Raw genomic sequence first — 14,766 nt, 5'->3', positions numbered from 1 at the left:
ATCAAAACATATTTGTAGTGAACAGGAAGTTCCTTCTGTGAGCCACAGTTCTGGGCTATCAGGAAAATCTTCCTGCTCTATTCAGGGGAGCATGGACTGGTAACGAAAGAGAGAAGGCTGAGGTGTCCAGGCCGCACTGCCTCATGGGTCACTGCCTGGCTCCTCCCACCCACCCGCTAAAGCGAACGAGCCGAGTCCTGCACTGCACCACCTTGCAGTAAGCAGCCACTGTTACAGGCCTCACAGCCCCGTGAAGACAGGCGCCAGGCCATGCCACCAGCAAGAGCCTACCTGCAGCAAGCCTGGGATGATGTCGGCAAGGAGCTGCAGCAGGGACTCCCTGGCGATCCTCTCGACGACTTTGGTCTGCATCTTGATGGCGGCGAGATTGATGGGGTAGTCGGCTGTCTGGATGATGGGGCAGAGCACTTTGATGCACTGTTCTGGGTGGATGGAGCTGGCTAGTGTGGATGCGGCCTCCTCAGCAGCCCTCACCACCTGAAACACCAATGGCGTGAGCTCCACGTGCCTAATGCTGCTGCTGCCTAACTTAGGAGGCCCAACGATAGACTTCACTTAATGCCACATGGCACTCTGGCTCATTTTGTTAACGTAAAAGCAGAGAAGTTTTCAGGGTAATTTTAAGAGGACTGTAGGGTCTGGGAAGGCAGGTATGGGGGATTTTGGCAGAAACCTTAGGAAAGTGGCTCTTCAAGGGCAGCCTCCTCTGCAGAAGCAGTATCCCAGAGACCTCACGATGGCACAGCATCTCAGGCCCTTCCTGGACCTGCTCCATCAGGGACTGGGTGAGTGGAGCCCAGCCAGCTGTTTTAAAAGCACTGCAGAGTCTCACATGCATGGGAAACTGAGAATCTCAACCTTGAAAGTTAGGATCTGAATCTATCTAGGCTTTCCAATGGCCTGTGAGATACCCACAAGTGCAGCAGAGAGAAGCCTGGAAGGACAATCAGAATGGCTTCAAAACTGATGTTTCCATGGCAATGCCTAATTGGAAAGCATTTGGGAAGGCTCCCGAGTGTTTTCTGAGGAGATTCCTGTGGAAAGTTGCTTTCCCAGGAACCTGTACTCATGTCATCATCTCACCTTGTACTTTTAAGGAAATGCATGGAATGGTGCCTCATGGCCAAAGGAGCAGCCTCTGACCTCCGAAAGATCAAAATACACTAGAAGACCCTAAGCACACATTCTAGAGGTCAGAGAAGGGTCACAAAGACTCTCTGTAATAGAGGTGGGTGTTAAATGTAAAACCCAGCAAGGAAGACAGAGGACAGGCCTAGGACTTAGCTGGAAGCAAAGCCTGGTCATACCACTCACCATAATAAGCCCTGTTTTCCCGACTGTAAGGTGGGCCCTCTCATTGAGTTCATGGGATGAAATGTATCAAGGTACACAGTTGACCCTGACAGTGCAGGAGCGTGGGCTACAGACCACCCATGCAGTCCAAATCTACAGAGAACTGTAATTCCCTCAAAACTTAACTACACACAGCCTCCTTCTGACTGGAAGCCCTGCTGAAAACAGGAACAGCTAACACATACATGCTATATATATGATATACTGCATTCTCACAATAAAGCTAGAAGGAAAGAAAATGATTTTTCAAATTGTCACATATCTCTAAAAATTTTGCCAATATAGTTATTGAAAAAAAAAATCCCCACATATCAGTGGACCTGTGCAGTTCAAACCCATGTTGTCCAAGGGTTAGCTCTACAAGACAGTAAGTGATAGTAAATGCCACTCAGTAAATGTTATTTATTAATGCCACCGAACTACATATATTATGTAAATGATAAATGAAAACACCAGGCTATAAATAGGTATTCATTTTCTTACAAAATACAATGAAAATCTAATACTTTTCCCCTCCTGCCAGCCCTGGTCATTCCACCCAGATTCTTCTCTGCTCTGTGTTCTGCGAAATTTAACTCTGTCTTTAACTCAGCAGTATGACCAAGCTACCAGATCAAGACTTCAGTCATCTCAGTGCTCTTGTGATTTAAGCAAAGACTGCAAGGGAAACAGCATATAGACCATCTGGAAAGCATCTTCCAGCCTCAGGCAAGAGTGGGCTAAATGGTCAGTCCATATGAGCCAGGGAGAGTAAGAGACAGGCAGCCTGAACCCTATCGTGGACACATGGCTGCTTCAGGTTGCTGCAGGACCTGCCTCCCAGAGCCCCCAGGTCCTCTCTCCAAGAGAGGCAGGGTCAGAGCCCAGAGCTCTGGACTCACACAGCTTAGGGACAAGATGCAGCTCAGCTGTGCATTCAGCCTGGGCTATGTTAACCCACAAATTGTACTCACTTCCTTGAGTGTACCCAGTGGTCCATGTGTCTGCTCTGCTCTCAAATATTAAGGAGAGAATCTTTCGACACGAGTGAGCTGAGTTCATCTCATTTAAAAATCAACATATTTAGAGCCAACCATGCAACAAACAGTGGGTTTTTCATGGAGCAATTCCACTTAGGTTGTTCATGCCTACAGACCTGGCATTTAACACTAAAAAACATGGAAGGAAATGTACAAAATGTTAACATTTGTTATCTCAGGATGGTAAGATTTTGGGTAATTTTATCTTCAGATTTTTTACACTGAAAAACTGCAATGAACGTCATATTGATGTTCATAGAAGGGGCGGGGAACCTAATCTTGGCATAGTGTAGGGACTCCTTGGGTGTTAGCCAGGCCTGCTGCTTATACATATTATTAGTATAATCATTACAATAATCAACCATTTCTGCTTGTCTCCCATTGTTTCCATAAACTCTCCTCTGCTAAACTAGAAAACTCACTGTCCCTAACTAGCACGGCTGACACCCATTCCCTGCTTGATCAGGAGCAATTTCTTTTTTCTCTCAACCCCTGGAGTTTTTCTCTATTTCTGGCATTAAGTGTACACTGCTTTGCATTCGTGCTGACCTTTCCATGTATATACTTCTTCCTCTCAAACAGGCTGCAAAGGCCTAGTAGGCAGGAGTTGTAACATTTCTTTTGGACCTCACAGTATGAAGCAAGGCTAGGCATTTACCACACCAACTGCTGGACTGGATTCACTCTCCTGTCTGTCTGAAGATATGTTCCGTTTAAAGCCCCACCTTCCTGAATTCTAGATGTCACATTTCTTCTTCTTGGAGGCCCTTTGAACGTTCTCTGGGAGGACCTGCTATCTCCTTAAGGCACAGACCAAAGGCTAGGTGTCTCATTAAGGAGGGTCACTCTCCTATTATCTGCTGGCTGGTGTGTTCACAGACACAAAGCATACACCTGTGGGGACCTATAGTAGACTTATGCAGTGATCCTTTCAAGAGCCAAAATGGAGGCCAAATCAGCCTGGTCAAGGGCAAATACTGTATACATCTGAGAAGACAGTGTCAAGAATATCTAAGAATTATCTGTTCTTATATATGTGAAAGGTCAGGCTTGGTGCAAAGCACTCTAAGGGGTAATTTTATTTTAAAAGAGTCATGTCCTACTCTCAAGAAGCTCATAAAGCTCTTAGGAACTTCAGAACCTTGGCAATTTTTTTCTCATCACCATTCCCCCTGCCTTCTGTTTGTGCTTTGAGTGCACTCACCCCCTCCTGTGTGTCAGGGACTGAGCTCAGAGCCTGGGACTCAGAGGTGTACTTCACTGTCATGGTGCGGGGCAGGGTGGAGGTGGTCCAGGAAGATGGGCAGCTTGAGGATGCAAATACCCAGGAGTGGTGGGTGAGGCCACGGGAGCAGGCAGGGGAACCCTGCTACCCCAGAGTTTCCTGAAACTGTCCAGGGTGGGATGGAAGGTGGCTGGTCAGGAATGGGAATTGGATGATGTCTGCTTCTCTGGTGTTCTGTAGGGATTCCTCCAGCTCAAGGCCATGCAGAGCCAGCCCACCCTGCTTCTGCCTCCTCTACAGTAAGGACGGAGTCTGGGTTCGCCTGGCAGCAGGCTAGGCCTCCCAGGCAACTTATTGCAAGTTGGAGCACTTCCCCGCCAACAAACATTAACTTAGTTATTACATTTATGGCATCTCACTCCACTTTACACACACAGAAATGAGACTATTTAAAGGAAACCCAATGTGATTTTTTTCCTTACCAAACTCAATCTCCTGCACAGCACAGCTTCTCCCACACAGGTCCCCTGAAAGCAGAGTGCTGTTTGGCCCTGTGTGTTGTGCACATGAACTTAAACCTTTCACCCCAAGAAAGGCAGCCTCTAGAATTGGATTGGCACATTCTCAGCATGTGAGAGCAGTATACCAGTCAAGCCACAGTTTAATCCTTTGGCAAGATACTTAACAGTCTGAACTTCAATTTTTAAAAAGTCTAAAATGGGGGTTTAAAAATACCTACTTTTATAGTTGCATGGATTAAGAGAAAGAACATACAAATGATTGCAGTTATACACCGATGACTTTAAGCTATAGCTTGGGGGTGGGGGGGAGCGGGGTGATACCAAAAGTGGGGCTCGACAGTAGAGGGCCTACCAACAGGCATGGCAGCGACCCTGGGAGCTCCAGGGCTGCCAGAGAGTAGAGCTCTGACCAGAGGACCCCTCCTGCCTGGTCTAGTGCCAACATCTGCCCTCTCCAATCATCTTTCTAAAATGCTAACCTGATGACCAAGCTCCCACTTGTCAATACGGCATAAAAGGTCAATGAGTTCCTGGCTCCCGCATGCCTCATCACATTTTCTCCCTCCCTCTTCCCACTGTGCTCTGGACCATCCTGCATGTGCTCTGGACCATCCTGCACGTGCCCTGCCAGCCACGCCTCGCTGCCCTGTCTCGTCCTTCCTGTCTTTCCGATCATCCTGGGTTCTTCGCCTCAGCTGGGTCAAGTCATGCTCAAGGCTCATTCCTCTTGAGGGAACTCGAAGGAAGGCTCACTGCACACCTTAATCACTGCACAGGTGAACCTCATGCTGGAACTCTTTCACTAGGCGAAAAGTCAACTTCAACCACCTTTCTATCCCCATGCCCAGCACAATGCCCAATATGCACAGATACTCAGAGTAAGTGTTCGTCAAACTAATTTTCCAATACTGTATGTATTTTTTAAAATGCTCATGACTGGCAAAGTCACCTCTGGGGCATGCCTCAGTGATCTGTACTTACATGTTCCATGAAAGGAGCTAGCCCAGAAAATGAGGAGAAAGTCAAGGTATCTACAAATGACCAGTGTGAACTTTAGGGAATATCAGCTGTAGAAGGCCCAGCATCCCCTTCTAGGTGACAGCCTGGAAGGACAACAGATCTGTTCTGTGGAAAAGAGAGCTCAGATTGGTTTTCCCAGTTGTCAGTTGTTGGAAGCGGGGCAACATATTTCTTAGTAGAGCTCCATCATGTAGTAAATCACCCTGAGATGAAGTGCTTTCCTTCCTTCTCACTCACGCAAATCCTGAGCTCACTCTTAAGTCTACATGTACTTGGGGCTGCCACGCATGTGGCAATGTGGCTGAGTTACACACAGCTGAGCAGACGTGGAAAGTGAAAGAGGAGTCTATCCTTTCTTAACTGGTCCCACAATGTGACTCTGTTCTGAAACCAATGCCTTTCTACTCTAAGAAATCAGTTTGCAAATATCATCATCACATGCTGGCCACAGAGTTGAGTAATACTAACTACCTGAGAAACTTTGGGTCATTTCTAAACATGAACAAAAAAACTAAGGGAGTCAGAAAATACCAGACCAGATGATTTCATGGATCTATCCAAGTTAGGAAATGTTGATGTATAGGAAATAGATGTTAAATTCCCTGCAGGAGGTAGAAAGCAGCTCAGTGAGGGGAAAGACGAAGGCTTTGGAGACAGACTGGGATTCAGGTCCCAGCAGTGCCACTTACCAGACTTGACAGGGACAAACTAACAACCTTTTGGCACCCCACCGCTCCCCGCAATGCACTGTGCATCTGTGAGAGGGAAGTATACCGCCAGGCTCGCAGGGAAAGCTCTCACCACAAGGTCTCCTTCCTTTCCTCCCATCTCTCTGTGCTCTGCCACCACACAAGTTCCAGTGAGCTGCCCTGCAGTGAGCTGCTGGGGAAACAGGCTGCTTCAGGTCTACTGAGTGAAGCCCAAGCCCAAAAACTTCCTCTTAGAAACATCACCTACATAAAGCGTTTCATCTAATGTATGTAACACAGAGGTTTTCTGAAAATGCCTGGAAATAAAGGCCAGAAGTTACTTCAATATGGAAAGTTGGAGGCTCGCTCTTTTACAGAGGTCAGAGAACATTTCCCAGGACAGACACTGCTTTTGGCAGGGCAGGGCAGGGCAGTGTTCCTGGCTCCCCTCTGAATGCCACACCCCCAGCTTTTGGAGAGCTGCCTGAATCAGGGTGAACTGTAGGTTCTGCCCCTGGGTTCCATGTAACATAAGAAGGAAAGATTATAAATGTAAGCAAATAGAGAGCAAAAGTAAACATGGGCAACAGAAGGAGAGGAGGACAATACTGTTTAGTAGACAAGACAGCCAAAAGTGGCCAGGGTTTAAAGGTGGGAGGGGCATAGTCATGAGAAAGAGCAGGTTGAACAGACTTCTGGGTTATATTCCACTTTGAAGTGATCAAAATTGTTACAATTCTGCCAATTTTGCCACAGTCTGGCTAGAAACAGGGTTTCTTCCTTTTCAAAAATTTAGTGAGGTAATAGTGTCTAGGTAGGAGAAGAATACTTTCCTTATCTAACTTAAAAAAAAAAAACTAGATCATTACTCAGAATATTGATGTTTGCTTAAAGATAAGGTTTCTTTTACAGAACAGAACTTGTCAAAATTTGGATTGTATGTTTTAAGTTCACAAAGTTTGACTTGGCTCTGTCACAGACACATCAGAATAATTGGGTGAAAATAAATAAGCAAGCAAGCAAAGGTCAGAAACAATGCCTAGAATAAAAAAAAACTCTTTCCATGGGGTCCACCTCCCTTAGCCCCTCAATTATTCAGAAGTTAAAGGTTGGTGCCACCTTCTGGGAAAAGCTGAAAAGATCTTATAAAAATAGGACTTCTGAGTTTTGGTCTCCATCAGAATTTTGGGGAACCTGTGCCCTTGGTAAAAGACTGGCACTGGTATGAATTCTGAGATTTAAGATGAGTGCCAGCATGGACCGGACCCTGGGATGTGATCCTCGCTTAACTAGGCTCAGTACCAGATGGAGGGAGGGATGAAAGAGGAAAAGCTCCAGGTTAAAAATCCAGGGACCTGAATTTTGGACCTGGTTCTGTCATCAACTAGTGAGGTGATCTTGGGGAAAACTTCTACGTTCTAGGCCTCAATTTTCCTCATCAGTAAAGGGAGAATTTAATCAAGAATTTTTCATTATTTTGGATCACAAAATTTTCTCTTCTACCCCTACTAGATGAGTGCTTTCCCCTGAAAGGCAGAGTCTGAATGAAATTATCTCTAACAACACAGCTATCACATCTGTGCCTGGAGGAGCAGATTCAGAGCAACAGTATCGCCAGTGTCGTAAGGTTCTTAGGTGGAAGACTTTGTCCTAGAGGGACAAAAATGGGCCAAAAGGGAAAGAGGCTGAACAGCCAGAAGGGGCTGGAGACCAGGAGGTGGCTGTGCCCTTGTCTTGGAGGACACCACAGACACTGGTTGGCTGGCACACAGGAGGGCTTCAGAGGCAACCCATACCTCAGAGGGATGCACACAGACAGCACCTTTCTGCATCTCCAATATCCATCCCTAAAGCTCATGATGTCTCCTAGGTATAGATGACAACGTGACAGCCACTCCAGTTTAGATACTAATTGATTCAGTCAACACAGCAGCCTACACATAAGTTGTGTTTCTCATTGGAGGTTTAAAGTTTATCCAACCAAATTTAAATAGCCTCTGAGATGTTATTTAGAGAAATACAGTTTTATCTGCTTTGTATAAAATTTATAAAACCTGTCAACAATTCTATTGAGAATTAGTCTACTTTCTTCAAAGGAAGAGGAAAAATGAGAGTACCTTCAGTTTCAACATTAGCTACCTAACTCACTTAACGTTAATGTGCAGGCATAATGCATCCTTGCTCCCTCAATCCACCTACAGCACAAACGTTTTAAGAGCTCCTGTGAACTTGTCCACAATCACATAGCCAGTGAGCTGTGTAAGAAGTAGGATGAGAGTCCAGGTCTTCACACTAAACAATGGCCTTCCTGAATGCTTTCTGCCTGAGTCTTAGTAAGATGCACTTTCGGAAGCTACAGGAGCTAAAGGGCAGGTGTCACACTGTTCCTAGGAGGGTCATTCCACCAGGAGTCAATTCCCCTTGCACTGGAGAGCAGTGCCAAGTAGCTGCCGCCACCGCCAATCAGAACTGAACACTTGAGGTGGGAAGAATGTCCCTTCCGAACAGAGGGAACATGACAGTGATCCTGGTTCAGTGGATTCCACCCGGGCCTGTTTGCTAAAGCCCACGCTCCTCCCCCTGGGCCCTGCTGCCTGCTCACTGTTGGAATTCTCTCCCGAACTACTACTTCTCAGGCAGTATCGGGTTCTAACTGCTTCAGGCACTCTCGCTTGATGATTCTCACCTACTGGAAACTCCTGATTCATTCCCTCTGAACCACATGTTGATTCCTTTGCTTTAACTTCAACTAAACCATAAGCTTTAAGGAGCACCCTCTGTCCCCTGCTTCCAATAAGAAGACATTTATCAGACTTTGTGCTACAAGTGTCAGACTGTTGGCTTGGCATCTATGACTCTTTAAATGATCATATAGGTTTCTGGTTTTGTCTTTTTGTTAAAAAGAAAAACTTACCAAAGAAATAGGGCTTTTGGACACATCCCAAGAATGGACCCATGGAAAACTGGAGATTTAGAATCTATGAAGATTTAGGATTGTTACTCAATAGCAACTTCTATTATCTTGAGGCTTATAGGATAATAGTCATCCAGTCCACTCCCTGGGTTAACAGATAAGAAAAACCAAGGTCTGGAAGGTGAAGTAATTTCTCCAGGTTCACATAATGCATTGTTTTCCAGAACCAAGTGACACATGGTTGTTGCCCTGAGAGACTTCTAAAGGGTCATTCCAGAGTGAAGGGGGTCTGGTTGAGAAGTTAAGATAGTGATTGCTATTGGAAGCAGAACATCAACTTGCTTAAAATGTCTTCTCTCTGATACACCAACTGCTTTTCTCTGGCCGTGATGTGTGCCAAAAAGGCCATGTAAGACACATCACAGCAGTCGAGTGGAGCAGAAGACAGAGTACTAGTCCTCCAAAAGTTCTCTTTTTATTTTTAAAATAATTTTGATCTGGCTTTGCTTTTTTAATTCCTTGGTGTCATAAAATATAAAATTAACTAGAAATGATTTAAAAATAAAACCCCTGGACACATAACAATGGTTGTTTTATATTTATCTAAGAATCAAACTTCCCCAATTAGCCAAACCACCTGAGGCTGGATTGAGATGTCTTCAACATCAAGACTTTTGTGCATGGCAAGAAATGCTTGGTGATCTAGTATACTGACATAAAATTATGCTGACATTTTTCTCTTTTAGTAGGCAAAAATAATTAATATTCACTAATGTGGTCAAATTTTAAAAAAGCTAAGCTCAATGACTGAACAGTTTCATTTATAGAGTATCCTCAAGAAACAGAGCTGGTGCTTCCTTCAATTTAAATGGAACATTACCCAGTACTTCAAATATTTTTGGTACTATATACAAGATACAATGGGAACAACAGCTGTTGGGAACAACAGCTATTCTTGAATTCATTGTGTATAAAATAATTAACAGTACCATCAACTGTTTACCCAGAAATGGGCACTTCTGAAACAGGTAAGGATGTTTGAGAGGACTTTTACGTAATGTTATTTGTACAGCACATGACAGTTTTGTAAGTGTACTTCCACATCATTTTGTCTCTGATTCACAAAAGAGTCGGGCTTGCACAGGGCCCTAGGGAGGCAGTGGGAGCAGAGGACACAGATGAGAGCAGCCCGGGACAAAAAGCAGGCTTTGTCTCAGACACACCCCCCACAAAGCCCAGAATTGTATTCAGAGGATCAATTCTCTCATTAAATCCTCTCTTCATCAATGAAGGTGCAATTCTGAACCAGTCCTAAAATACAGATTACAAATTCTAAGACGAGCAGAGTTAACATTAGTGGAATCTTCTTGAAAAGCAGAACAGACTTAAGATTTTAAAAGATCACTGTCAAGGCCTTAGCCCTTAACTGCTTGCTAAAAGCTAACACTACTGTAAACCAGAGCAACTTCATTATTGAGGCATTAAACGTGATAGCGAATTTTATTTGCTAAAAAGATAAAAACATGGAGTTACTTAATCAAAGAGATTCACTTATCAAATAGGGAATATGAAAGTACATGGTCACGTTAACAAATACCAACTTTATAAATAAAAACTCTAAACTGGTATCCAAGTCTTCTATCTTGCTCATAGTAGAGCATCTATGCTGGCTCAGGATGGATGATGCCTGAGACAGATTTAGTGCCTGGTACATTTTCAATGTGTAAGAAAAGAGTTTTGCATGCACAGCTTCTGTTAAGAGAGCCTGAGAAAACAGACCCTGGCTTACAGAATGATAAAACAAGCCATCTTATCATTGGCCCTAACTCATTCATTTTCCCTCAAGTTTTGAGGACAAATTTCTATTTATAGAAATTGCACTTCAAGAAGTTGCCCTTCACTGCAACAGCTCCACAGCCAGAGGCCTAGCATGCACAAGGCATGGCCGTCACCATGATGGTGAGGGTCCCTCTGGTGCCAAGGCCTCTCAGAGCAGCCCTGGGCCCACCTGCCGGGAAGCCTGGGTTCCGACTGTGAATACAAACCCCATGAGCTGCCTCTGAGAAGGAAGCTCCAGGGGGGTTCGTCTGGGGTGAACACTTTGGAAGCACTAATTAGACAAGAAAATAGAATCTGCTTCTGTATGATTAATACAGTAAGTGGGTCTAGAAACACACTGGATCCTTCCCAACGAAAGGATTTAAATGTAATGATGAGGAAATGTAATGACTAGAGAAATACCATTTGCAATATTATATGCCAACAAGATGGCTACAACACAAACTTTGTGCACATCTGACTATTCTGCCCTAAAAGCAAAAACAAGGGATAGAGGCAGCTGGTTAAAATTAGAGGAAGACCAGAAGAATTTTAAAGAAAAAGAGAAAGAAAAACAAAAACCAAACCTAAAACCTCGATATACCGATACCCAAGGTAAAAGCTTCTGGCAAAGTGACAGAATGAAGTCTCACAAAGGAAACCACAAGGGCACCGAGTCAAGGTGAGTCTGAAAGGCAGGCAAAGCAGGGGGTGGCTGCTGATAAGGCACTCCCCTCTTGGAGCATGGTGCTCCTCCACCTGCTGCGCTAGGCAGGCAATCGGTGACAGCAGCACAGGGACTCCTGGGTTACAGGAACCCCATGGCAATGAGTGTGGCTAGTTTTACCTTAAGCAGCAGATATTTTCTGCTTTGTTTCATAGTTAAAGAACTTCATACCTAAGAACTTTCTCTCCTAAAATTCTCATTTTGCAGGGAAAAGAAAAACAACTAAGATCCTTCAAGAAAACAGTAAACAGCTAGTGGATTATTTAATTCTGTTAACCTGTAATTCTTAGGGACCACTGTCACCCACTTTAAATACAGATGTTTTCCAAGGAGACAGTAAATGCTACCAACTTTTGATGGCTTAGTGTCACCTTAATGCCACATTCTAAAAAGACTGACATTATATGTAAAAAAAAAATATCAATTTTATTTTGTTTTTGACCATGTATTCTCATTAAGGAGAAGTTATTATGGTTAAAAAAAAAAAGTTAGCATGGGCCAATTGGCACTTAAACAACCTGGCTCACCTCTTGGCTTTACCAGTACCTGCTGTGTACCACCTGGTAAATTACTGTACCTCTTGGACTCTCCTTCCTCAGGAATAATTACGTTAACTATATTAGCTCATCTGGCCCTCACATTTTTTAAATGAGTTAGTGCTTTGTTCACTTTAAAGGTTTGTACACTTTAAATGTAAAGGTCTTTGTTCAAACATGAGTGATTATCCCCATCATGCAACCAAGCCAGGTTTCAGAAGAATTAAGTTACTGGTCTGAAAACACACCCATCACTTATGTACCTGCATTGTGCTAGGATTATTTGGTGGAAAGATGCCTACACAGAGCACAAGACCCCAACCCTTGCAGCATAACTGCAGAAAAGAGAAAAACTCTCATTTAGAGTCCGATTCTTTTTGCAGACCTAAGAATTGCTCTGACCACAATTCCCTTAATCCATGAGTATGCTCACAAGAGTCCCATGTGAGCTGAGAGAATGAACTGAGTGTGTGATCATGTCTTACTCTGACGTCACACCCACTATCTGTCATATTGTTTTCCACTGTTGTAGAAAACAATATGCTTTCTATGCACCTTTTATTGGAAGGGTGTTACTGGAATCATTTTTATTTAGGACAGCTCCATCCACTTTCCCACTCCCTACTGGCCTCTAGACACTCAAAGGACAAATGAGCTACAGGCGCTGGAACAGTTCAATAAGCAACTGGCCAAGGATTTACTGAACGCCCAATGTCCAATGTGTGTGTGATACAGACACACTCCTCCCCCTCTTCAAGAGGCATCTAAGGTGCAGGAGACACAGACACAGTCTGCTAGCACTTTAAATGCTCAGAAGCTCCTGGAAGAGGTGTGGCATGGCTGCCTCCATCTGTCTTTATCTCACAGAGGCATAGACTGAAAGGGGAAGGTGAAGGAGAGAGATCGACACAGAGTGGCCCTACTAACTCCAAGAACTGGGCATGAACCCTCACTGGCTGTCTCATTTAATTCACACAAACGTTGTGATAATATCCATCTCTATTTTATCCACAAGGAGACTGAGGCTCAGAAGGTGGAGCAACTTGTCCATGACTCTGGAGCATGGAAGTGTTGCTTCTAGGACTTGCTCATCTGTGTCTCCAAAGCCAATCTTGAGCTATAGTAGCCTGACAGATGCTGAATGCCAGGAGTTAAGTGGCAGACCCCTCCCTTTCTACCAAGGCAGCCAGAGCCACAGACATGGCTAAATCCGTCAGAGACAGGTCAAGCCCCCTGCACACACAGAAAGGCAGTCAGGAACCTAGCAAGTGGCATTGGTCCCTGCACTACACTGCTGCTCAGCTGCTGGGCTGCAATGGGATTGTCTCCCTGTATGATGGCTTGGGCTGAGTTCAAAGGAAGGGACTCCTTTTCTTAAGCTGTATTTGATTCACACTCCTTTCTACGTGGCATCTTGACTGCACCCTCAGACCTGCATGCTCAGCACCGTTGGGCCACAGGCCTGGCTCACCTCCTTATGGGAGTCTTTGTGGGCTTCCAGAGTCTTCATGATCGTCAGTTCAGCATAGTTTTTAAATCTTGCTGGCTGGTTTCTCAGAATTTCTCGTAAAACTCTCAGTGCCAGTGCTCGGATGGAATGCTAGAGTGTAAGAGGAAAGGAAGACATCAGAAACAATACACAGCACTTCAGTACCAGTCAGCAGGTCCAGGGAGACTAACATTCCCAGGCCCCTGCCACCTAAGAGGACCTGAGGAAGGCTTCCTGAATGAGCCGAATGAGGATGATACATTTAAGTTCATTACCAATTTCCTGGGGATTTCTAGACTGCCTGCAGCTTAGCTATGCATAATACCCTTTAGTAAAATGTACAAAAGGACAGGTAAAAAGGATATGAACATTTCATCAATACAAGACCATGGACTCTCTAAGGACAGCCGGAGACCTATCATTCCTGACCTTCTGCCTGATGAGATCATGGAGGAGAGGATCTGTATGGCCCTTGAGGTGTTTGAGGCCCAAGTCATGTGTCTGGAGGAAAGCCATTCCAAACAGACTCCTAATCTCAATGAAAGAGAATGGAGTTTACACCAAACAGATCCAGAGTACATCCTGATTCTTCCTCACTCACCTGTACAATTCACACTACACTACATATCCTGCCCTCTACATGACATCATTTTATCGCCTGACAAAGACCAACCAAGCACAAGTGTTTCAGCAGCTGAGGTTTATAAGTTAATACAGGTATTTTTTTATCACCATTCTTCCAACTTCATTCACCCCTACACCAAACCATTAATCTTAAACATCAGAAAGCAACTGGAGTCGCCATGACATTCATAGGCCTTCTGTTTACCTGTCTCCCATTAAAGTCACCATCAGCGTGACCCTGGGCAAGACCTTTATTTACTAGAGGCTGTGTCAGACTTCCTTGAAACCTGTTCAGTCCTGCCCTGCCTCAAGCTCTTCACCACACTTCCTTTATTTTTGTTTCTGCCAGCCTACACAAAACCCAGTGCGGAGAAATGGACTTCTAGAGTTTAATTTAGGCAATTCCCAACACATATTCCTGTCTCCATGTAAGGGACTAGCTACATAGAGGGAGAAGGCAGAACTTTTGACTAGGTTATTCCCTCCTTGAGAGTTATCTACTAGGTGTCACGTGTGGACTACAGACCAGGCATATGGCACAAATGCCTAGTTTTTGCATTCAAAAATCACAGTGTGAAGAGGGTTTTCTATTTTAAAACAATAACAAAAGATATAATGGAAATAAGAGCCCATATTTCTGGAGCCTGCCTCTTGACCAATCAAGCTTATTGGAACTGTTGACACACGTAGGGGTGACCCAAGACAAGTTCATGGAATGCCGCATGTAGCAGGGCCTTTAAAAAAAATTAACTTCTCTATTTCTCAATTACACATGAAGCATAAATAAAACTCACATGGACGAAGCTTATC

The 14,766-nt window shown here is 44.4% G+C and overlaps 1 protein-coding gene across 4 annotated transcripts in view; it reads right to left on the bottom strand.

Moving 5' to 3' along the window:
- Positions 1–14,766, bottom strand: part of CLASP1 (cytoplasmic linker associated protein 1) — a 310,506-nt gene that overhangs the window by 19,490 nt on the left and 276,250 nt on the right. For all 4 annotated transcript variants that reach the window (XM_073241304.1, XM_073241305.1, XM_073241306.1 and 1 more), the window contains 2 exons: positions 13,315–13,443; positions 292–498 (listed from right to left, as the gene is read on the bottom strand). In XM_073241304.1, the coding sequence (XP_073097405.1) occupies positions 292–498; positions 13,315–13,443 (336 nt within the window). The remainder of the gene's footprint in view (positions 1–291; positions 499–13,314; positions 13,444–14,766) is intronic.

The sequence above is a fragment of the Manis javanica genome, chromosome 7, assembly GCF_040802235.1.
Source record: "Manis javanica isolate MJ-LG chromosome 7, MJ_LKY, whole genome shotgun sequence".
NCBI lineage: Eukaryota > Metazoa > Chordata > Mammalia > Pholidota > Manidae > Manis > Manis javanica.
The sequence above is the reverse complement of the archived record's forward strand: the minus strand, read 5'-3'. Positions and strand labels throughout refer to the sequence as shown.